This window comes from Fimicolochytrium jonesii, assembly GCF_025526975.1.
Source record: "Fimicolochytrium jonesii strain JEL569 chromosome Unknown EV422scaffold_37, whole genome shotgun sequence".
Classification (NCBI taxonomy): Eukaryota; Fungi; Chytridiomycota; class Chytridiomycetes; order Spizellomycetales; family Powellomycetaceae; genus Fimicolochytrium; species Fimicolochytrium jonesii.
The window spans coordinates 199,720-219,729 of NW_026515704.1; the positions used below are offsets into that span (position 1 = coordinate 199,720).

At 54.4% G+C, this 20,010-nt stretch overlaps 9 protein-coding genes across 9 annotated transcripts; 5 read left to right on the top strand and 4 right to left on the bottom strand.

Moving 5' to 3' along the window:
• Window positions 1–891: 891 nt before the first annotated feature.
• Window positions 892–1,905, top strand: EV422DRAFT_545921 (uncharacterized protein). The gene is made up of 3 exons (XM_053071492.1): window positions 892–1,220; window positions 1,352–1,410; window positions 1,496–1,905. The coding sequence occupies exons 1-3, from the start codon at window positions 1,137–1,139 to the stop codon at window positions 1,662–1,664; spliced, it is 312 nt and encodes a 103-aa protein (XP_052921382.1). The 5' UTR covers window positions 892–1,136; the 3' UTR covers window positions 1,665–1,905.
• Window positions 1,906–2,275: 370 nt separating this feature from the next.
• On the bottom strand, window positions 2,276–6,412 carry EV422DRAFT_581472 (uncharacterized protein; the record flags this gene model as incomplete). The annotated part of the gene is made up of 4 exons (XM_053073375.1): window positions 6,150–6,412; window positions 3,108–6,075; window positions 2,679–2,995; window positions 2,276–2,605 (listed from the first exon to the last, which is right to left on the bottom strand). The coding sequence occupies exons 1-4, from the start codon at window positions 6,225–6,227 to the stop codon at window positions 2,276–2,278; spliced, it is 3,693 nt and encodes a 1,230-aa protein (XP_052921383.1). The 5' UTR covers window positions 6,228–6,412.
• A 1,590-nt stretch (window positions 6,413–8,002) lies between these two features.
• Window positions 8,003–9,542, top strand: EV422DRAFT_571800 (histone-fold-containing protein; the record flags this gene model as incomplete). The annotated part of the gene is made up of 8 exons (XM_053073036.1): window positions 8,003–8,230; window positions 8,299–8,400; window positions 8,466–8,471; window positions 8,540–8,699; window positions 8,765–8,817; window positions 8,892–8,945; window positions 9,024–9,080; window positions 9,156–9,542. The coding sequence occupies 8 exons, from the start codon at window positions 8,003–8,005 to the stop codon at window positions 9,540–9,542; spliced, it is 1,047 nt and encodes a 348-aa protein (XP_052921384.1).
• A 204-nt stretch (window positions 9,543–9,746) lies between these two features.
• On the bottom strand, window positions 9,747–10,908 carry EV422DRAFT_292074 (uncharacterized protein). Its single transcript, XM_053066039.1, has one exon. It carries the CDS (start codon window positions 10,732–10,734, stop codon window positions 9,967–9,969), a length of 768 nt encoding a protein of 255 aa, XP_052921385.1. The 5' UTR covers window positions 10,735–10,908; the 3' UTR covers window positions 9,747–9,966.
• On the top strand, window positions 10,594–13,363 carry EV422DRAFT_545931 (uncharacterized protein). Its single transcript, XM_053071493.1, has one exon. It carries the CDS (start codon window positions 11,082–11,084, stop codon window positions 13,005–13,007), a length of 1,926 nt encoding a protein of 641 aa, XP_052921386.1. The 5' UTR covers window positions 10,594–11,081; the 3' UTR covers window positions 13,008–13,363.
• A 230-nt stretch (window positions 13,364–13,593) lies between these two features.
• Window positions 13,594–15,179, bottom strand: EV422DRAFT_545935 (uncharacterized protein). The gene is made up of 8 exons (XM_053071494.1): window positions 14,987–15,179; window positions 14,859–14,922; window positions 14,709–14,785; window positions 14,483–14,639; window positions 14,277–14,385; window positions 14,192–14,213; window positions 14,054–14,132; window positions 13,594–13,982 (listed from the first exon to the last, which is right to left on the bottom strand). Exons 1-8 carry the CDS (start codon window positions 15,038–15,040, stop codon window positions 13,843–13,845), a joined length of 702 nt encoding a protein of 233 aa, XP_052921387.1. The 5' UTR covers window positions 15,041–15,179; the 3' UTR covers window positions 13,594–13,842.
• A 324-nt stretch (window positions 15,180–15,503) lies between these two features.
• On the top strand, window positions 15,504–16,173 carry EV422DRAFT_571804 (uncharacterized protein; the record flags this gene model as incomplete). The annotated part of the gene is made up of 3 exons (XM_053073037.1): window positions 15,504–15,685; window positions 15,828–16,004; window positions 16,071–16,173. 3 exons carry the CDS (start codon window positions 15,504–15,506, stop codon window positions 16,171–16,173), a joined length of 462 nt encoding a protein of 153 aa, XP_052921388.1.
• A 521-nt stretch (window positions 16,174–16,694) lies between these two features.
• EV422DRAFT_545939 (uncharacterized protein) lies at window positions 16,695–18,803 on the top strand. Its single transcript, XM_053071495.1, has 9 exons — window positions 16,695–16,946; window positions 17,025–17,059; window positions 17,124–17,195; window positions 17,264–17,394; window positions 17,459–17,621; window positions 17,703–17,777; window positions 17,845–17,886; window positions 17,962–18,153; window positions 18,244–18,803. Exons 1-9 carry the CDS (start codon window positions 16,820–16,822, stop codon window positions 18,424–18,426), a joined length of 1,020 nt encoding a protein of 339 aa, XP_052921389.1. The 5' UTR covers window positions 16,695–16,819; the 3' UTR covers window positions 18,427–18,803.
• EV422DRAFT_591649 (ribosomal protein S16 domain-containing protein) lies at window positions 18,804–19,877 on the bottom strand. The gene is made up of 2 exons (XM_053073538.1): window positions 19,402–19,877; window positions 18,804–19,319 (listed from the first exon to the last, which is right to left on the bottom strand). Exons 1-2 carry the CDS (start codon window positions 19,636–19,638, stop codon window positions 19,002–19,004), a joined length of 555 nt encoding a protein of 184 aa, XP_052921390.1. The 5' UTR covers window positions 19,639–19,877; the 3' UTR covers window positions 18,804–19,001.
• Window positions 19,878–20,010: the final 133 nt, after the last annotated feature.

Consider the following 20,010-nt stretch of genomic DNA (forward strand, 5'->3'; position numbering starts at 1 on the left):
CCAATTCTAGAAGATGTTTGGAACCCATACTTTTCATCCGCCTACGTCGTGCGACGGCTTCGACCTTCTAAACGGCGACGAGGCAAGCACCGTGAGGAGAACCAACAGAATCTTACCGACGGATCGAAAACCAACTCGACGTCGGGCTCGGTCGGGCGTGTCTTTCGACCCTACAAAGCCGTTGCGGAGATCAAGCGATGATGCTCCCGTACCGCCTCTCCCGAAGAGAAATTTGGCCCTCAACATGACCGCTTGTCGGTGAATAGCGACACCCAGTTTCCGATCGAGACTTCCGAACTATGTGCGCAACAGAGCCACCATCTCGGCGTCGCAACATACGGGCAGACCGTTCTCCGCATTGCACTTGGTTGTCACATCAGAACATGCACATCGGTCAGCAACGCACGTCAGGTGACAAAGGGCAAACGGGCATCAATGCACCCACATGTACGTACCCACTTGAGGAGCGTTGGGCCGGCTGAAGTTGTCAGCGCTGATAGCATACGTTTCCTTCACAAAGCAGTTGACGTACAGGAGAAAGTGCCGTGGATGGCCATCCTTGGTGTATGGCCACTAGGTCTGGTATCATCGCTGGAACTCGCCAATCTGCTCAAACATGCGTACGCGAGGGCCGTTTCTCAAAACATTCGAGAGGTTACGGGTTTCTCGCCCTGGACGGTCCGCTGAGGGAATTTTGAGCGCTGGTGTGATGGCCTAAGCTGTGTATGCCTGGAAACAAAACATGAATGTGATGGATACCAGGAGGGTTCTCTTGAAAGCGGTCTCGTCGTGATGCATAGTAGCTGTGAGAAAAGGAAGGGAGAAAGCGTGAGGGGGAGCAAGTGACGGCGACGGTGACAGTGTCCGATAAAGTCCGACACCGCGTAATATCTCTCGCCCTCTCTCGGCCCCACAGTCACTTAGGAGACGGGTGACTTGCTGAGCGCCAGCCCCCTTTCGCCCAGCGCATAAAAAGAACCCTCGCTTCTTCCCTTCCACTTCCAATCTGCTTCCTCCAATCAGCACGTACCCATAGCCCGCCCGCTCCCTCAGCGGCCCACCCACAGCGTCCCCCCAACTCCACAACACACTACACCACCCCTCCTCCTACACACACACACCACACACTCTTCAAGATGACCGGACGCGGAAAGGGCGGAAAGGGTCTCGGAAAGGGCGGCGCCAAGCGTCATCGCAAGATCTTGAGGGATAACATCCAGGTAGCCTCCGAAACACCACTTCTCGTCCCTTCCTCTCCTTCTCTCCTATTCTTCGTCGGGTGTGCTGGACAACCCTCCTATCTCTTTGACCTGCTCCAAACTCATCGTCCCACCGCATTGTGATTCCGCAGGGTATCACCAAGCCCGCCATTCGTCGTCTCGCCCGTCGTGGTGGAGTCAAGCGTATCAGGTACGGTTCCACCTGCGCACCTCCTTCCTCAAGCCCTCACTCATAGAAGCTCACTCACACCGTTCTCTACTCTCCACCACCCCAGCGGTCTAATCTACGAGGAAACCCGCGGCGTCCTGAAATCCTTCCTCGAGAATGTCATCCGCGACGCAGTGACCTACACCGAACACGCCAAACGCAAGACAGTCACCTCGCTCGACGTGGTCTATGCCCTCAAGCGCCAGGGCCGTACTTTGTACGGGTTCGGTGGTTAGGCTGTGCTAATCGTCGGACGCATGCCTTGTTCTACTTTTTTGTTACCCACCCCCTCACTGCTCTGTGTCGAGCTTGTTGTCGTCGCTATAGGTGGCAATGGTGTCTGTAGATACCACGACTATCGCCCCCCTCGCATATCATGTGGGACTCCCATTCTTGTTTATAGGCCCTCCCCACCTTTTTGTCTTTTGAGAAATAAAAGCCTTCCAGTCCCTCTTTTCTCAACGACGGCGTTTATACTATCACTCGAAATATCGATTGTTACAGTTGTCATGGTGGTGGGATTCATAGGAATCTTTTGAACGACATATGTACAGGAAGTACTATCGATAGCGGGGAAGATGATGCTGCTTATGTACACTTGGGAGATGTAACAATGTTCATCGTTTGCGTGAACGCGGACGGCCGCCTACACCATTCGATCCAACGTTTTCGGTACGGGAAGGCATTCAGTTCATCCTTTCGGCGACGGCGTTCGACGGTCGAAACGGGGGAGAGGCCTAGATATAGAGAGGCCGATATGAAATCCAAAAATCGCAGGTAGGAGGCACGAAAAAACGAAGGGAAATTCCCCTTCAGCAGGGTGGAGGCGCCCCAAAACCCCTCCTGCTTACACTCCACCCTCCCCACCCTCCTCCTCCCTCTTCACCACCCCTTCCTCCATCTTCACCGCTCCCCCATCCACTCCCGCCCCAGCCCCTCTCCCACTGACCCCCGGCGGCAACGCCGCCCTCGAGTCCTCCTCATCCTGCGGATCCATGACCCCCGTCCACCCACTCCCCGGCGCATTGAGCAACAGCGTATTGGCGCGCGCGACGAGGGAATCGGCGATCAGCGTGAGCGGGTGGTGGGCTCCGTTGTACAGGCGGCAGTTGTTGGCGACGAGGTGCAGGTCGCGCATGAATTCCGAGGGGGTTTTGTAGAGGTAGTTTTTCACATCCTTTGCGAGAGCAAGACGATGAGTGAAAGAACTAAAGGGGATGTAAAAAGAAACAAAGCAAGATGGAACCTACATCCCGAATCTGCTCCAAAGTCTTCGGCTTCCTCACAATCACATAGTAATCCGGCACATGCACCGCCGAAACCGGTCTACAGAATTCATACGCGTCCGGGTTGGCCACGAGGTCGGTGATGATGCGCTCGAGGGTGGATGAGAGCTCGACTTCGGAGTTGGCGCGGCGGCGGCCGCCGTAAGATTTCGGGTGGTGGGGAAGGAGGTAGTCTTCGACGACGGATGGGTGGGCGTAGTGGACGGAGCCGCGTTTGCGGTGGGTGGGGTTGGTGTCGGAGTGGTCGGGGGGCCAGAGGTGGCCGGCTTGGGCGTTTGCGACTATGGGGGGGGGGGGGGGGGGGGGGGAGGCGAATGGTTAAATCCAGAGGCCCATGACGCGAAACGCTCACGATTCAACCCAAAAAAAAAATGCGGAGATGTAAGGACTCACGAGACGGATTCCGGATCCTCAACACCAACGGCTCATGCGCCGGCTCCTCCTCATGCGCCTCCCTATACGCCCGCCTCCTCTTCCCCTCCTTCATCTGCATCACATGATCCTGCACATTCTTCCGTTTCCGCCGTCGCTCCGTCTCAGGGTTGTCCTCCCCGCGCTGCTTCTCGGCCGCCTCCTGGCTCTCAATAATCGCGCGCTGGCGTAGGTACGCGTTGATGATTTTCATATCTGTGATGACCTCCGATTTCTCCTCCTCTTCGCCGGTGGTCGGGTTGCGGTAGATCCGCCGGATGGTGAGCCGTTTGCTGCGGCCTTGTTGGCCGTAACTGGTGCCGCTTTCGGCGATGGAGGTTGCGTCGTCTTGTTCGCGGTCGCGGGTGGTTGAAGGGGCGCGGTGGTTGTCGTCGTCGGAGAAGATGTCCGAGTCCGAATCGAGGTGGTTGCCTTCGGAGGCCGTGGCGGGGGGACGGGTCTGCCCTGCTGCACCTGGGTCCGTGAGACGTTGATCGCTGTACCCGCCACTGTACTGCCGCCTTCGCTCATCCTCCTCGGCCATCTCCATCTGCTGTTGTCGCGAACTCAGCGCCTCGATGTCAAACTGTGTCTCCTCGCCTTCATCAACAGGCGGGTCCGTAGCGCGTAACGACGCAAGCTGGGCCGCCCAAATGCGTTTGATCTCCTCGCGATACACCTGCTGCTGTTCCGCAAACGAGAACCGATGCGATCCTTTGGGTTTGAGACTCTCCCGTTCCGCGCGGTCTTCCGCACTCTCCCCAAAACGCAGGAACGGCTCCTTCATGGACGCGCGGATGAAACTGAAGGCTTCCCCGCGGCCGGACGGGTCGCCGGGGCCATAGAGCTTGATCATGCTTTTGTTCTGGCTAGCCGAGACGAAATTCTTGGTCGTCGTCCATGGCGCGAGCTGCACCTCGATGTCGCCCGTGGCTTCGTCTTCGTCGTTCTCATCGTCCATGGCGGCGATGTCAGAGTATCCGATGTCTGTCAAACGCTGCTGGCCGGTCTGCATGCTTTCCTGTAAACAGATCATCTCCGGCGTAACCAACCGCCTAATCTCCTCCTCATTCGGCAACCTGACCCCCTGCTTCAACTTCCACCACCCAGTATTCTCCCCCTTCTTCGCAAACTGCGCAAACTCCTTCAACCTCTGCTTCAGCTGCGTCTCGGTGAAATGCGGGAACAGCTTCACGATCGAGTCGTATTTCAGCCGTTTGAACGGGTCTTTGTGCATGTTGCGGAACGTCACCGCTTGCAAACGGCCTTTGATCGTTTGTGTGATCTTGCGCGATTGCGGGCGCGGAACTTCTTGGAGGGGGTAGGTCTGCCCGACGGTGAAGAGGTTGGGGATCTCGCGCAGGAAGTACTTTGTTTCGCCGTGGAAGGTCTGTTTGATGACGAGGAAGTCCGTGTCGCTCGCTCGGTGCTCGAAGATGGGGGCGCGGAACATGTTATTGGTGATGGCCTGCAAGGTCTCCCCCGGTTCGACGTCTCCGAAGCCGAGGAACGGTGATGCGTCCACTTCTTCCAACAGGAATGGCGTCCCCATCTCCATCTGCGGGAGCGTGGTGTCCTTGGCGCTCGACTTCCGGTAGTAGTTGTATATCAATGTTGCCATCCCGGGGTTCATCAGAATCGGGGGGTATTCTTCCGAGTACTCTAGTAAAGCGTATCCAGTCGCGTCTTTTAACGTGATATCGCTCGGATTGCGCATCATATCCGAGGTGTCCTTGCCCTTCGATTTCTTCTTTTTTAGGCGTACCCGTGTGAAGCGAATCGTATTGCCTTGCGTGAATCGCAGACCTGGTCGATGGAAGGAGCGCAGCTCTTTTTTTGATAGGTTGTACTTGTACCACTGTGGGTGCAGTTTGATAGCGGGCAGTGCGTGCTGCAGGGTTGCTGGGCCGTATGTTTGTCGCACGCGATCGGCGCCAACGGCTGTTTCGTTCTCGTAGTACCGGTCATGCGAGATGTTGAATCGTTTTAGTTTCCAGGCATTTGATGCATCGCTTCGGTTATCTCGCCATCGGGATGTTGTTTGCTTTTGCGCGACCGCCGGAGTGTGAGGCGTTTCGGACGGGTTTGGCTCGAGGGGTGAAGCGGCAGTGTCATCTGGACTGTCCCAGTGCACATCGTCCTCCCAATTCATCTCCTCCAAGTCATAATTTCGCAGGGCGAATCTATCGACAATGCTCTTTTGCGGACCGCGCTCAGAAGATACATGATCTGATTCGTCATCCTCCCACAATATCCGGTCCTCCCACGTCTCCAGAAGCACAGGATATAGGGCAGGATGCAAGTCCTCGAGCCAAGGTTCAGGTTCCTCCTTTGCAGAGTCTGGTGATGCCGGCTCTAAACTTTCCAACGCCACCTCACGGACCCTTCCTTCTGCCCGTGGCAGCTGTGATGGCAGCTGCTGATCGAACAGCTCCCGGTCATCGCGCGCTACAAAATACGGCACGTTCCGAACCGACTGTTTCATCCGCCCCATCTTTTTCACAGGCTTCGGTTTCCTAGCCATGCTAGCAGTAAACATCGTGCTGAAGTGCATAAACGAAGCATCGTAACCCGGAAACAGCCTCGCCAGTCGGGCTTCGTCGTATATCTCGTCGGCATGGGGTTGTCGTTCGGCGGCGTGATCCATGTGCCCGTTTACCCCATTCAGATGCGGTTCTGAGGATATGGACTTTGGTGTCATCAATGTCGGTGGAAGCTGAGACGGCATCTGTATGGCAGGCTGCGGCAAGGGTATATCCTTGAGGACGTCATCTTCGGCTAGATCTTCGTTGCCGATCCCGGAAAAGTCCTCCGCGTCCAGGTTTGGCTGCACGATTTCTCCGCCAGCTCGTGCCCCATCCTGCCCATCGCTGTCCCCTCCTAACCCGAAGTCGCCTCCCAACAAAGCACTCAGGTAGTCCCCGGAATCCTCCAGAGTCTCTCGAAGTTCCTAATGCATGGCAATTAGTCCCGAGTCCGACTACATGCCTGTTTCAGTGCGGCAACTTGAGTCTTCCCACTCACCTCCGGCAAGTCGGCATCTTCTTGCAAACGACCAGTCTTCTCGTCAACATTTCCAAACAAGTGGTATAGAGATGACATCCTGAAGGTTTTCTGTACAAAACAAGGACTGCTTCGCCAAAATAGAAGAAACTACGCTATGTGTACCGCCCGCATTTTTTTCAGTCGCTGGCTTATGCAGGTGTGTATCCCAAGGTCAAAGGCGGGTTCTGGTGGGTGCCGTTGGCGGGTATCCTTATCGAGTCTTGGGCGGGAATGTCTGCCGGCCTGAATGTCAAATGTCGGGAGTCCTCAAAAGCGCGCTCTCCTTTTATGCCTTTTCCACTCACTACTGCTGCCCTGCTACTGCCCCCACGGACATATGCATCCTGAGGAACCTTCGGATAGGACGCCGACCGCAAAGCGCTCCTACACTCCCAAGAAAAGGACCCTTTCTACTCAGCTCGTTACAGTACCTCTACGCCAATATGTCCCACTACGACTCCTCCGTCCCAAAAATAATCGCCGAAGACGCCCGCGCCCTCAAATTCCGTCGACGCATTCTCAGCGCACGTAAGTCCCTCACCCTATTCAATCCTACCCTCCAAGAAGGATCTAATTTCCTTCCACAGGAAACCTGGAAACCCCGCCAAAAGTCAAAGCCTTCAAAGTCTTTGGTCGGTTTGCAACCGTCGCCGCGGTCTCGTTCATGGTTTTATCGGCGGACTGGGGGGATGGCGAGCACTGCTTTAGCGGGGTACGGTTGAAAAGTTGGAATGTTGTGGGCTGTTTGGAAGGAGTGGGTGGAAAGCTGATGTATCTCCTGCGTTTAGGCAAGGAGGTGGTATGACCAGAAGAAGATGGAGATGTTTGCGCTGTCGAAGGAGGATGAGGAAGGTCAGTCCTGTGATTGATGGATTCGAAAGTCTGACGCTCTCGGGATGGTTACTCAAACATATGTCATTTGGGATTGTGTAGAGCTGCGAGCGACGGGAAAATGGCCGATACCAACGCACAGCAACACACAACGGCCATCGATAGGGAATGCAGAAGCTGGTCCAGATGGGTCAAAAGGACCGATATTTCCTGGGAAGAGTTGAGCGGGGGGATCTTGGATGTCTTGGGGTGTTACTGGATAGAGTTAGAAGGAGGGAATTGGGCTTTCTACCGCACTGCAGACGCCAAATCGCTAATGATGCAGTGGATGTCGGCATGCAGAAGGAACATGGGGCTTGTGAACACCCCAAAGAGGTCGAGCAGAGCAATGGTGGATGGAACGCGGAGCGCTTACGATCTGGCTGGGACTCCACTATGCTGAGATGAGCCGGGGTTCCCCTCTGCATAGACGATTCCTCGACCGCACTTTGACAAGCACATCGCATCCCCGGACGTGCTACCCCTGCAGTAGAGGGTCTTCTTCATGGGAAAGCGATTTGTTCCTCCCCCATTGAACGCATATCTCTCATTTAGCATGGAAGGGTTTCTGGTTTCGCTTCACAGCTTAGTGCCACTATCTGCGTTCACTGGATGTTGATGTAGTGTAATGAGATCTATGTGCATCAGAGATAGAAGTTCTGTCCATGCATACCCTGAAGATCCAGTCATAGCTTGTACGTCGTAGTTGTGTATGTGAGTTGGTAGATATGTGGGGTCAGTCGGCGTCCTTACGATGGCAGCCTCTGAAGGGAAACGCGCGCTTCTGATCAAAGTTCAACGTTTCGCAGTTGGCGCTTTCCTCTCGAGCTCTGATGAAACCCAACATCGACGGAATGGCAGACCCAAGAAACCCCACATACCAACACCAACACCACCAGCAGCAGCACCACCAGCAGCAGCACCACTCCGGCCCACCATCCCCCCCACATCCACACCCCGCCATGCACCTGAAACAGCAACATACATCACAACATCCCCAACAACAGCAATATCATCAACAACAACAACAACAACAACAACAACATGCCCCCTTCCCCAACACTCATGTCCAGGGTTCTCAAAGTGCTCAAAGTGCTCCAAGTGTACAGGGTCCCCCACAGTCCCTACCCCCGAATGTAGATCTCGTGACGCAGCAGCAGGTGCAGCAAATGATGCAGGCGTTTTGGCAGGTGGGGTTTATATGCACGGTCCCCTCTCCCTTTCGAATGGATACACTGACTTTTTTTTTTGAACTTAGCAAACCCAAATGGAGATGGAGACCGGGCCGTTGGACTTCAAGTATCACCAACTGCCGCTGGCGAGGGTGAAGAAGGTGATGAAGGCGGATGAGGATGCTAAGGTATGTTTTGGACTAGCCCGGGTACGTCGCAGTGATAAGTCACTTACAATATCTTCCATTCTCAGACCATGGTAATTATCCCGCAACACGAGGGTTGAATGAGGGGGTGAATGGTGTCTAACCCACGGGACCCACACAGATGATAAGCGCCGAAGCACCCATGATCTTCTCCAAGGCCTGCGAGATCTTCATCATCGAGCTGACGATGCGGGCGTGGATCCACACCGAGGAGCACAAACGGCGCACGCTGCAGAAGAGCGATGTCGCGACGGCGATTGGGAAATCGGATCAGTATGATTGTGAGTCGGGTGGCGGGGATGGTGTGATGCGACTGGGGGGCTGATTGTGGGTGCAGTTTTGATAGATATTGTGCCGAGGGAGGAGATGAATAAGCCGGCTGCTGCGCCGACTAAGATGGTATGTTATAGGCGGGTTCATCTGTGGGGTTCGTGTATTGGAGTGGGGACTGACGTTTGCGGTTTGGGGTTTAGGAGCAACCTCCGGCGGCGTATGCGTACTATCAGAATCCTGTGCAGTACCTTTCGGTAAGCCCACAGATCGCCGACAGCGGTTTCTCTCCGTTGAGATTTGTCTGATCACCGCTATCGTTCATGCATATTTAGTCACTGAGTCCAGAACAACAGCAGCAATTGCTCGCGTATCAAATGCGGGTGAACCAGGTACGGCCACTTAATACATAAGTGCTTCCTACAATTTGGCCCCCAATTTGATTGACGCCTTTTTATGTCCCTCAGCAGCCAGTCCCACACACGCAACACCTCCCCCAACCCCCACAATCCCAACAACACCCGCCACCACACCCACAGCAACTCTCTCAACCAGACACCAACAGCATCCGGCACCTCACAGACGATTCCCCATCTCAACCATCATCCAGTTCCCAACAACCTCGCGTGGCGCAAATACAACATCAACATCAACAACAACAGCAACAACAGCCACAGCAAGCCGGACAACAGCAGGGCATACCGCCGTATTATATGCAGCAGTATCAGCAGCAGCAGCAGCAGCAGCAGACGGGGAGTGCGCCGCCGGCGGGGAGTGAAACTGTGGTGGTGGAGGAGAGGAAGATTACCCCGGAGGAGGTTGGAGGAGAGGGTGTGAGTAGGGAGACGTCGTGAGTGATTGATAGGGATGGGAATCGCGCGCGAGTGATGGAGAGCATTTTTTGTATCATGGGAGAAGACGGTGAGGCAGGAGGCTCTTTACTACGTGCAGGATGCCTTCACGGGTGTGAGAGCGATCGATACAGTGGGGGTTTTGGGAAAGCGGTACCTGTATACATATGCATACACAATTCCAACGGGCCCGTTTGTCGGTGCTGCTTTTTGAAACTGAACATCCATTTGTCTGCAACGATTAATGATTGAAGCGAGCCTGGGGTGGTTGCGAAACACCCCTGCATATGGGATGAGCGTCTCGCAACCACCGTAGGATCTATTTCTGTCGGTGTAACTCGATGTCTCACTGAGACTTGCCAACATCAACGAACGAAATACTGTATATACAGTAAGTTCTCTCCATTTGATTGCTCTTTTTCCCTCTTCACCAATCGCTATGCCCCACGATCCGATCCCACTCCAAAGGCGCTGGGGGTCCAGGCCGCCCGTTTGTCTTGTCCGCGGTTATGATGGCAGCGAGCTTGAAGAGGAAGATCCAGCGGTTCTTCGCCACCGACGCCTGGTCGACGTTGAAGTAAGAGGCGAGGAATGGGTCGTGGGTTGGGTCGTCTGCGTGGCGTTCCCAGTTGAAGTTGTAGTCGACGTTTTGGAGGGCGGCGGGGATGGTGGGTGGGAGGGTGGTGGTGGCTGCCTGTTGTTGTGGGGAGGGGGCGGGGGGAGCCTCTGGCTTGGTCTGAGGAGGGTTTTGTGCGGGTGTTGTGATGGGCTGGGAGGAGTGATGGTGTGGAGCGGAGTGCGAGTGAGAAGACTGAGACATGGTGACTTTGGGGGCCGACGGACGGATAGGCGGAAGTTGCAGAGTCCCAGTACAGTGCTGGGTAGGTAAAGTGAGGGGAGCTTGCCATGGGGATGCTCCTTGCGTCTCCTTGCGTCTCCTTGCCTTGCTTCTCGTTGCTTTGATACACGCGAGCGGTTTGGCCTCTTTGGAGTCTTTGGCCCTCGTCCGCAAAGTGATGACGGCAGAGAGGGCACCGCTCGCCCCAGACCTTCCCACCCACATTCCCACCCTTCCCAAACTACCACCTGCATGTATATACCTGCATGTACCTGCATGTACTCCACTTCTGTTCAGCTCACCCCTGGCTCTACTGACTGAACGGACTGAACCGCATTGTCGACCTTGCTGCCACATGCGGCCAACCTTGTTTGGACTTCCGGCCGCTCGCCTGTACCTATTTTTGGAGCGACAGCTTATCTGAAACCGAAGCCTTCACCGGACTCATTCCCGCCCTTTCGAACCTGAAGAGGAAAACCGCTGTCTCTTAACTGCCTCCTCCGTCTGCTGAGCCGACTCAACCGTTCGCACTTTGCCAACTTCCATCAACCGGGGTTTGCACGATATCTGAAGAAGACGAGAACGAAAAGGTGATTTGAAGCAACTGGCCGAGGACTGTATATATATACCTCCGACCCTTGTACACAGCACATATACATATATACCGACGACCGTCACCTGTAGAAAGAAGAAACACCAGACGAATGGACTCCCTATCAGCATTAACCACCAGCCTGCTCACGACCTCTCCACCCACGCCCAAACCCCGCTCCAGCGTCCTCGACGACTCCATGTCCCGCGGCGGCCGGTCCCGCCCGTCTGGGACACTCAAAGGCCATATTCACTTCGCGCTGGGCACCTTCGCCCTCATCAAAGGCCGCGAGGACGACGCCCTGGACCATTTCCTGCGCGCGGGCGAAGAAGGCGTCGCGAGCGGTACCGCCGTGTCTGGGTTCTTCAGCGAGTTTCGGATGGGCCTTGGTGGGGCTACGGACGAGGATGGGGAGCGGTTACGGCCCACAAAGGAGAATTACGAGACGGCGGAAAGTCTGTATACGATGGCCGCGTTGAGGGGCAGTGGGCTGGCGATGGCGCGGTTGGCGTTTTTGAAGACGCATGGACGGGTCGGGATCAAGATCAACCATGCTGAGGCGGATAAGTGGAGACGGGCGTGTGCGGGAGATGGCAAGACGGTGGGCTTGGGTGGTGGGAAAGGCTCGGATGCATTGCAGTGGTTGCAGTTCGTTGCGGATGCTGGTGTGCCTACCGCCGAGTTCTGCCTTGCGCTGTGCTATTTCAACGGGATCGCTACCGATGAGGACAATAGCAAGGCGTTCTATTGGTGCGAGAAAGCAGCTCAACATGGTGTCGCCGGCGCGCAGAACGTGTTAGGGAACCTGTATGTCGAAGGGCAAGGCTGCGAGACCAACCCAACCATTGGACTCGGGTGGTACATCAAAGCGGCCGCGCAGCGCGAAGCCGCCGCCATTTACAACATCGGCACGCTCTTCGAACGCGGGATCGCCGTCGAAGAAGACACGGCGCAAGCCTTTGCATGGTACGAGCGTGCCGCCCGCTTCGGCTCCATCAATGCCATGAACACCCTCGGCATCTTCTACGAACAAGGCATCGGCCTCGACCACTACATGCCCTTCCACGCCGTCCGTTGCTACATCGACGCGGCACGCATGGGCCACCCGCACGCGCAATACAATCTCGGCCGGTGCTACCACGAAGGCTTCGGGATCGTGCGGGACGACAGCAAAGCGTCCCTGTGGTTCACCCAGTCCGCACACCAGCACCACGGCCTCTCCCAACTCTCCCTGGGGATATGCCACGAACTTGCCCTCGGCGTCCCCCAGAACGCGACGTTGGCAATGCATAATTACCGCCTGGCCGTGCAGAACGGGTGTGAGGAGGTCGCGGTAAGGCTTGCGCCTCATGCGGCTTGCCATCTCCTACCCCGTGCACGGTTATTGCTGACCCCGCCACGCACACCCACTCATGTCGCGCGCATCCACGCCCTCCCCGTCGAACTCATCGAGCACATCCTCACCTTCGTCCCCTCCACGCCCCTCCCGCAACCGCACCTCCGCGCCCTGTTCAACATCGCGGCGACACCTGCATCCCTGTTCTCTCACCACATGCGGACCAAAACAACATTCCTGGAACTCCTGGGGCTGGCGCATCTGAGCATCGGAAATTTGACTCTGGACACGTGCGATTGTACCCGGTTCGACGACTCGGTGACACCCACCGAACGGAATGCTGCTGCTGCTGCAACAGCAACAACACAGCAAACACCGCAACACTGCAGAGCAATCAAACACGTCGTGCAAGCCATCGAAGACGCCCAAATTCGACCCCCCCGGAGTATCGACTGGAATCACCACCGCCACCACATGAACCACGCCGCACCAGCAGCCGAAGCCTCCACCCACCCCTACGCCACCAGAGAGGAGATGGAAACAGGCTACGAGACGCCATCGCAGCGCACGCCGACACCACGCGATCTGGATATCGCCGAGGCATGGTGGAAGGTCGGCACCGGGCTGGAGAGACCGGTATCGGAGATGGGGGATGACGGGGCGTCGTCGGCTTCGTCGGCGGCGTCGCTGGGGGGTTGGTGAACTACAACATCTTTCCGCATACATTCACGCACTCACGCACAAACATGGCATCACAACATTTTGCAACACACACAAACACCGCATTTCAACATCCACACCACGATCTGATTCAATCATTTCACATGCACGGCGTAGGGCAATTTTAGAACCGTAGGCTTTAGCTGCCCCCCCCCCACCCCCCCCCCCCTCCAGCATACCATATTACATCACATCACATCACATGGCATTCATACCATCCACAACACACATCATGTAGATTGTTTTAGCGTAGTTTGTAGTTGATTCGATCGGCGTACGATTCTTCTTGCGTCAGTTTGAGGCGTTTGTATGTATTGTATGTCGCTTGGTCCTTGCAGTATATACTTCCTTTTTGCAAGTTCTTTTGAGTTTTGCTGGATATCCAAGATGAGACCGGTGGGGAGATGATGTCCGGATGGCCCTGGGTTTTTGTGAAGGTAACGGGGTTTGTAAAACCATGGCTGTGGATCATTGGCTGTTATCCTTTACGCCGGTTCCATGCCAGCTTTCCATGTCAGCTTCCCGCTCTTGATTTCCGCGCCCGGTTCCATGTCAGCCCATGCCTTTTGCCACCGTCTTCCTTCCTTTTCAGCTCATACATATTACATTTCCGTTATGTTTTGAAGTACACTCATTGGGGGGTTTGTTTGCCCGACCCCCTTCCAAAAAGCTAGATACAGAACTATACAAGACCTATTCGTGGTGATACAGTATGTAGGCAGGCCCGCTTCCATTAGTTTACACGCCGTTTTTCCTGATCAGTTACGCACTGGGCCCGATACTCGTATAGCGACAACGACCCATCTGCCTGCGCGGCTCAGTCTTGAGCCGGAGCCAAGGCAATGACCGTGAAATTAAGGTTGTCGGGATCTCGCCCCATAAACTGCTGGACGATTTTCACCGAATCTTTGAGGACATCGTCGCTTGGTCCGTGGTTGATGGGGAACGGTTTGCGACCTTTTTTTTGCGGGATGCGACGTTAGGATTTTTTGTGCGATGTGTATTGAAAGGAAGCAAGAATGGGTTACCATCCAACTCATAGAGATGCCCGTCTTTGCGGACGAAGCAGATGAAGTGTAGGTCTACATCTTGGTCCCTAGACGGGGCCTGTAACAAGGATTTAGTGTCCGTCGGACCCACGAATCTGCATAACATGGGATGCTTACCGCGGTCTGGCCAGCTTGAGAGCTGACATGGCATGATGGGGTGAGCCGCTTCGGCCCTCAAACCGGGAGCGAAGGGTTGACCTACCTCTCCTCGTGAACGGCCGCCAGTTCGTTAGAGCCCTCGAGTACTTTCGCGCGATCGTCAGGAGACTTCGGGAGAGTCTCGTCCAAGATCCTTTTCAACGGTCCGTCGCCTGCGTTGCGCCGTTCGCGGGGTCAGTGAGGTCGATCGAACACCCCCAGGTACACTGACCCATGAACCGATTACACTGCCCCAACGCGTATACTGACCCAGTTCGAAGTTTTCCACATTGTTGGCAAGGGCATGCAAGAGTCCAATCGTCCCACACGCGTTGCCTATGGTCTGCCTGATGAAATACACATTCTTGCTGACGGTTTGCCCGCGTTCCTTGATTTGGGCTTCTTCACTCCTGCGATGATCCTCATACTATAATGATCCATGTTGAGACGCCACGATCATGGAGCTGATACCACAGCCAATGATTGCTGATGTTACCTTCTCGGTGATCGGGAACAGCAGAACGACCGCTAGCACGGGCCGCGGGATGAACTGCAAGAGCTCCTCGTCCAGACCTGCCGAACAGTAGAAGCTGTCAACAGCAGCTCCTCCGATACAGTACTGCGCAAGACAAACGTTCTGCCCTACCCCATACGTCTGTGAAAGCCCATTTCGAGGTCACTCCGAGTTTGTTGGTGTATGTGTTCATGACCTGAGACCACTCGCGTTAGATCATGATGCGGTGGCCGATTTTGAGAAGAGGAGGGTCGGCATGCCTGAGGATTGGACTCCAGAGGGATCCACGACGTGGATTGCTTTGGTTCTGCCATGGTGGTATGTTGTGGAGCTCGCCGTCGTTTATGGTTGCCGCTGAGATGGCGTTCAAAAAAATACGATTCCCGACGGTGAAACCGTTCGGTACGGTAGTTCAGGGCTTCTAGCAGGTGGCCATTGCTAATTCGACACTTCCCTCGTCCACTGTCAGTACGTCGGGTAAGCAAGATTTCCGACGAAGGGTCCTCTGGTCCTCATGCTATTGTAGCATTTGCTTTGTCTTTGTACACACCGACTCTTCTTCCTCAAAATCCCTGTTTTTCCGCATGCAGACATATGATATGCAGTGCCATTGTTTTCCTCATCATTCTCAGGGTCTAAAGGTAGGTTGTTGTCACGTCTGGCGAAGAAACGAGGAGGCAGTGCGCGAAAAAGGTTCGTTTCATTCCTGGACTTTCGGACGAGAACCAAGAACGTCATATATACGTTTTCGATCAATACTATAAACTTTCTTTCACGATGTGGCTACCCGTAGTCATCGTAGCGATCCTATCCGTCTCCGTACCGTTGTCGGACGCGGCCTTGTCTCTCTCTCCTCGAACTTTGAAAATCGCCATCATCCTTCCCTTCGGGTACAATGTCAATAGTCCCGCTAAGTGGTTTGTCCAGCATGCTGAGGCTGCTCGTCTCGGCTTTCGACAGTAAGTCAAAGCTCAGTTGTCGGGCGTCGGTCACCCATCGCAGTGGATCTAATACCTTCTCCGTAGACTACGTTTGGCTCCTCACCAGAGATCTTTGAGCTGGATTACCCTCCCAAATATTCGCTGATATCCTGACATGCAGTGTTGTGGCGATGGACTCGAACTACAATCTTGGTGACAGGCGCATTGATAAGCCGAGCATTGACTGGATAGGTCAGCAAAATATGTTTTCGATTACGGTAGACCCGGCGGCCACAGGAACCCCGACCGCTCTTCGTTTCCGGAGAGATTGGAAGGCCGTCAACGGCAACGTCTCAGGGTATGGGAAAGAATTCTATGATATGTTCACAGTTGATGTCTAACATTCTGCACGCGGCCTCTGAAGGTCGCCTATAGCCTCTCCTTACACTGGCACGGATCAAGACGATGTGTTTACAGGACTTTATTACGACTCTGCACGGCCATTGCTTTCCGCCCGGAAAGCTTGAGATACGTTGCTACCCACCTACATTTTAGTGAGAGATCAGAGGAAAGAGTCACCGTCAGGTATGGGCGTACCGCGGTGCAATACAAATGCAGGGTATGAACTCCTGCAGAACGTTCGTCCGCAAGTCCTGTCCATTCCGACATCTCAAGCGATGAGCAGGCGCAGCAGGCAACTCCTCTTTAACCCTTCCTCCATGCCTCATATTATGGGCCGTATAAATATTGAAAGGCATTTTGAAAAATACTGTCGAAATCCGTACGCGCTGTCATGAGGCAAGCCATGGCGCGGTCCGACTAGGCTACAAGGTTTGGCTGTAGAAGCCATCAGTTGACTTGACCAGAAATGGGCAAGTCATGGCTTGACCACCGGTCCCAACATGATTTGGCACGGTTAGGGTTATGGTTAGGGATGAGGCCACTCCCTGTAAGTCCTTTGTATATGAATCTGTCAAATACTGTCAAAGTCTAATGTGAGCTTAACCATGGTTAACCAATGGTTAGCCGTGGCTGGCCACGATTTGGTTTGATCACCACCACCCGGTAATAGTCAAGCCAAACAAGTCAAGCCATTGCCGCCCCTATATCATGAGGGCCTCTGCTTTCGTTGGACGACAGATTGGTGCTTGCGGACTTTGACAAAAGCTAATCATGAGCGACCAGGCAACGGAAGGAGAGCTCGCCTCAGCAGCAAACGCCACTCCGCAGGTGAACGGGGCCGCTGGGAACTCTGATTCAGAAGAGGAGACCCCTGAGCAGGAAGTTGGGCGGTCCTTAGGTGATCTTATGCGCAATCTTCGGCATTCAACGTGTTTTCTCGCCAAGCTAAACTGACTATCCTTCTGATATCCTCTAGAGGGCTTTCTGGATGATGTGCCTGACGATGTGGAGGTGCGCCTACTTGGCTCTCAGTGCTTTAGGGGGGTGACAATTACTGAGCACTATGACTATGTAGGACCTGGACCTTGTCCACCAACGGCTGAACACACTCGAAGGGCTAGATTTTACACGATTCAAGCAGCTACAGGTTGGATGATTATTGTGGAGCGGCGAGGCCCCCGCAACAAATGCTTACTTGTGATGTTACGACGACAGAGACTCCGGTTTCGACAAAACCTTCTTGCGCGTATCGGGGTGTTCCCACACATGCCCCACCTGGACGAGCTCGACTACTATGACAATCGGCTCTCCAAGATCGAGAATCTCGAAGCTGTTTCAGCTTTGACGTGAGACACCAAAAGTCATCCGAAGAGGTGCTCGCAACGAACTGATAGATGTGCATCTTGCCAGTTCATTGGACCTGTCGTTCAACAAAATCCGACACATCGAAAACATAGCCCATCTCACAAATCTGACCGATCTGTTCTTTGTCGCCAATAAGATCTCCCAAATCAAAGGGTTGGAAACGTTGGTCAACTTGAAGAATTTGGAGTTGGGCGCCAACCGGATACGGGTAAGTTTTCCCATTGAGGGAAGCAGTTGCGTCTGTAGGGCTATCATGCGGGTGCTTACCGAGGCTTACGTTCGGATATAGGTAATAGAGAACCTGGACACTCTGGTGAACCTCGAGCAATTGTGGCTGGGGAAGAACAAGATCACAAAGCTTCAGGTGGGCTTGCTCGATCGGCTGCTGCCCTTGCACGTCTATTATCTCACACACCGTGGTCTACTTACAGGGACTGAGTAAGCTGAAGAACCTGAAATCCCTGAGCGTGCAGGTACACCGAGCGGGCTCCTCCTACGCTCAACCCACTCTGGAAGGCCGTGTACTAAATCCATTTACACACTGTCAGAGCAATCGGCTTACGAAGATAGAAGGGTTATCCGAGTTGAGCAATTTGGAGGAGCTGTACTTGAGTCACAACGCAATTGAGACGGTGGAAGGGCTGGAAAGCAACAAGAACCTGAAGACGCTCGACATCAGCTCGAATCGGATAACACACTTGCAGGGCTTGGAGCCCCTTGAGCATTTGGAAGAGCTTTGGGTTGGTAGCGCTTTCAGGGAGATGCTGGTGCAGATTTGAGCGCGCTCCCATGTTGGTATGCCATACTGATCACTTCTCTGATCCTTCTAGGCCAATGGGAACAAATTCGCGTCCTTTGAGGAAGTGGAGGCCCAATTGAAAGAAAAGAAGGAGCTCACGACCGTGTATCTGGAGGGCAACCCACTGGAAACCACGTCGAGGGCAACCTACAGACTCAAGTTGAAAACGTTGCTGCCCCAGTTGACTCAAATTGACGCAACGCTGGTGCGATAGTAGAAATAGGGGGGAAATTAGCACCCTTTTGGGGCAGCGAAGGCCCAGCAAACGAACGAACATCGGCACTTGGGCTCCGGTGTTCCCTCTCGGCGGGATATCACGCACGCTGTCCGTTGCCATGTTAGTGGGAAGTTTGAAGCGCGTACTGTTCCGCCGACGCCGGGTCGGGGCGGACATGATTCGAGGAGCGGGCGAGCAACATGAAAAGCTTCGCCATTGAGTGCCGATTATCGTCTCCCAGTGTAGCTTCGAGATGTAGCGAAATCACATTGTCGATCGTAGTTACCTTCTAGTTGATAGGCGCATTTGAGGCTACTTCTCTGCTGATCGATAAGACGCATGTAAATAAGGATTTGTTGAATGTAATACTTGGTATCTGATTCTATTCGGCTATAAATATGTAACAAACAACCTCCACGAGCTAGTAACCGGTGATGCCCATCAAAATCGGGAACTCTATGTGGTTCTGCTTGTATATGTAGTGTGAGTGCAGTTTTCCAAAACAGTGCCCCTATTGCACAAGGAGGTGTTGGCGTGCCTGCGTTCTCGTAACGCTCATCCTTTCCACTATCTCATCGCTGGATGCCCGTCAACTTCTGCAACACAAGCAACCGCTCGGCGGCCGTCAATGGTTGCGCCGGTGGAGTTCCGTCCAGTTTAAGGGTCTCATGTGTGATCGACGACGTAGCTGGCGGTTTGGGCGGGTGGTCTTTCGGCAGTTCCTTCCCGAGTTCCGTATCCGACAGCAAGTTGCGAGCTTCGGAGGCGGTCAGGTGGGTGATGGCGGCGCCGGATGCATTTCGTACTTGGATTTCCCATGTCTTGGGGTCGTTTACTGAGACAGTGCCTTGGTTCTGAAGTTGGCGTGGTTTTAGCGGCATGAGATCCAGCTGCAGAAAGGTGTAAGTCAGACATCGGTCTAGGTCGCAGACCCACCAAAACAGCCCCCCACAGCAAGTCCACCACACCCACCTTTGCCAGCAACCAAGCCACCCTATCGCTTGGCTGGGCACCAACGCCCAACCAATGCTTTATCCTGTCCGCGTTCAGCTCCATTCGCTTGATCCCTGTTGCGTCGGGGATAGGGTTGTATGTCCCCACCCGCTCGAGATATTTGCCGTCCCGTGCTGCACGGTGGTTTGTGACGACAATGCCGTAGAATGGGTTATGGCGTTGGCCCCATTGTGCTAGACGAATCCGGACGACCATGTTGGCTGGGGTGGGCTGGAGAAGGCGGTGGGAAGCTGAGGGCTCGGTAACCGAAAGATCTAGGGCAGTATAGGGACGGCCGTTCCGCCTCTCTCGTACTCTATGCGGTGCAGTTGGCAAGAAAGCAAGAGGGTTGCGAGGAGGATGTGCTGGGAGCTCTAGCTAGAACTTTGAGTTTTAACTTTTCAGACGTTGAGCTCAGGTCTGAGCTCAGGTTGAGCTGCTTGCTCACCTCTGTTGACTCTTGAGGCGCGTTCGTTGCTTTCGTTGTGCTACAGGATTCTGGCTAGGACGTCCCAAGTGCTCCAGTTGCGCACCGGAATATCTATCACTAAAAGCATCCGACACTGCATCCGACAACACATCGCGAAG

Bases quoted from the DNA above. Each gene is read 5' to 3' on its own strand.
- EV422DRAFT_545921 (XM_053071492.1), top strand. From the start codon at position 1,137: ATGACCGGACGCGGAAAGGGCGGAAAGGGTCTCGGAAAGGGCGGCGCC. The intron at 1,221-1,351 runs GTAGCCTCCGAA...GTGATTCCGCAG, and splicing joins TCTTGAGGGATAACATCCAG to GGTATCACCAAGCCCGCCAT. The intron at 1,411-1,495 runs GTACGGTTCCAC...CCACCACCCCAG, and splicing joins GGTGGAGTCAAGCGTATCAG to CGGTCTAATCTACGAGGAAA.
- EV422DRAFT_292074 (XM_053066039.1), bottom strand. From the start codon at position 10,734: ATGTGGCAGCAAGGTCGACAATGCGGTTCAGTCCGTTCAGTCAGTAGA.
- EV422DRAFT_545931 (XM_053071493.1), top strand. From the start codon at position 11,082: ATGGACTCCCTATCAGCATTAACCACCAGCCTGCTCACGACCTCTCCA.
- EV422DRAFT_545935 (XM_053071494.1), bottom strand. From the start codon at position 15,040: ATGGCAGAACCAAAGCAATCCACGTCGTGGATCCCTCTGGAGTCCAAT. The intron at 14,786-14,858 runs GTAGGGCAGAAC...ACTGTTCGGCAG, and splicing joins GGCTTTCACAGACGTATGGG to GTCTGGACGAGGAGCTCTTG. The intron at 14,386-14,482 runs GTCAGTATACGC...GGCGCAACGCAG, and splicing joins TGTGGAAAACTTCGAACTGG to GCGACGGACCGTTGAAAAGG.
- EV422DRAFT_545939 (XM_053071495.1), top strand. From the start codon at position 16,820: ATGAGCGACCAGGCAACGGAAGGAGAGCTCGCCTCAGCAGCAAACGCC. The intron at 17,060-17,123 runs GTGCGCCTACTT...ATGACTATGTAG, and splicing joins ATGTGCCTGACGATGTGGAG to GACCTGGACCTTGTCCACCA. The intron at 17,622-17,702 runs GTAAGTTTTCCC...GTTCGGATATAG, and splicing joins TGGGCGCCAACCGGATACGG to GTAATAGAGAACCTGGACAC.
- EV422DRAFT_591649 (XM_053073538.1), bottom strand. From the start codon at position 19,638: ATGGTCGTCCGGATTCGTCTAGCACAATGGGGCCAACGCCATAACCCA. The intron at 19,320-19,401 runs GTGGGTGTGGTG...ACCTTTCTGCAG, and splicing joins TGGCTTGGTTGCTGGCAAAG to CTGGATCTCATGCCGCTAAA.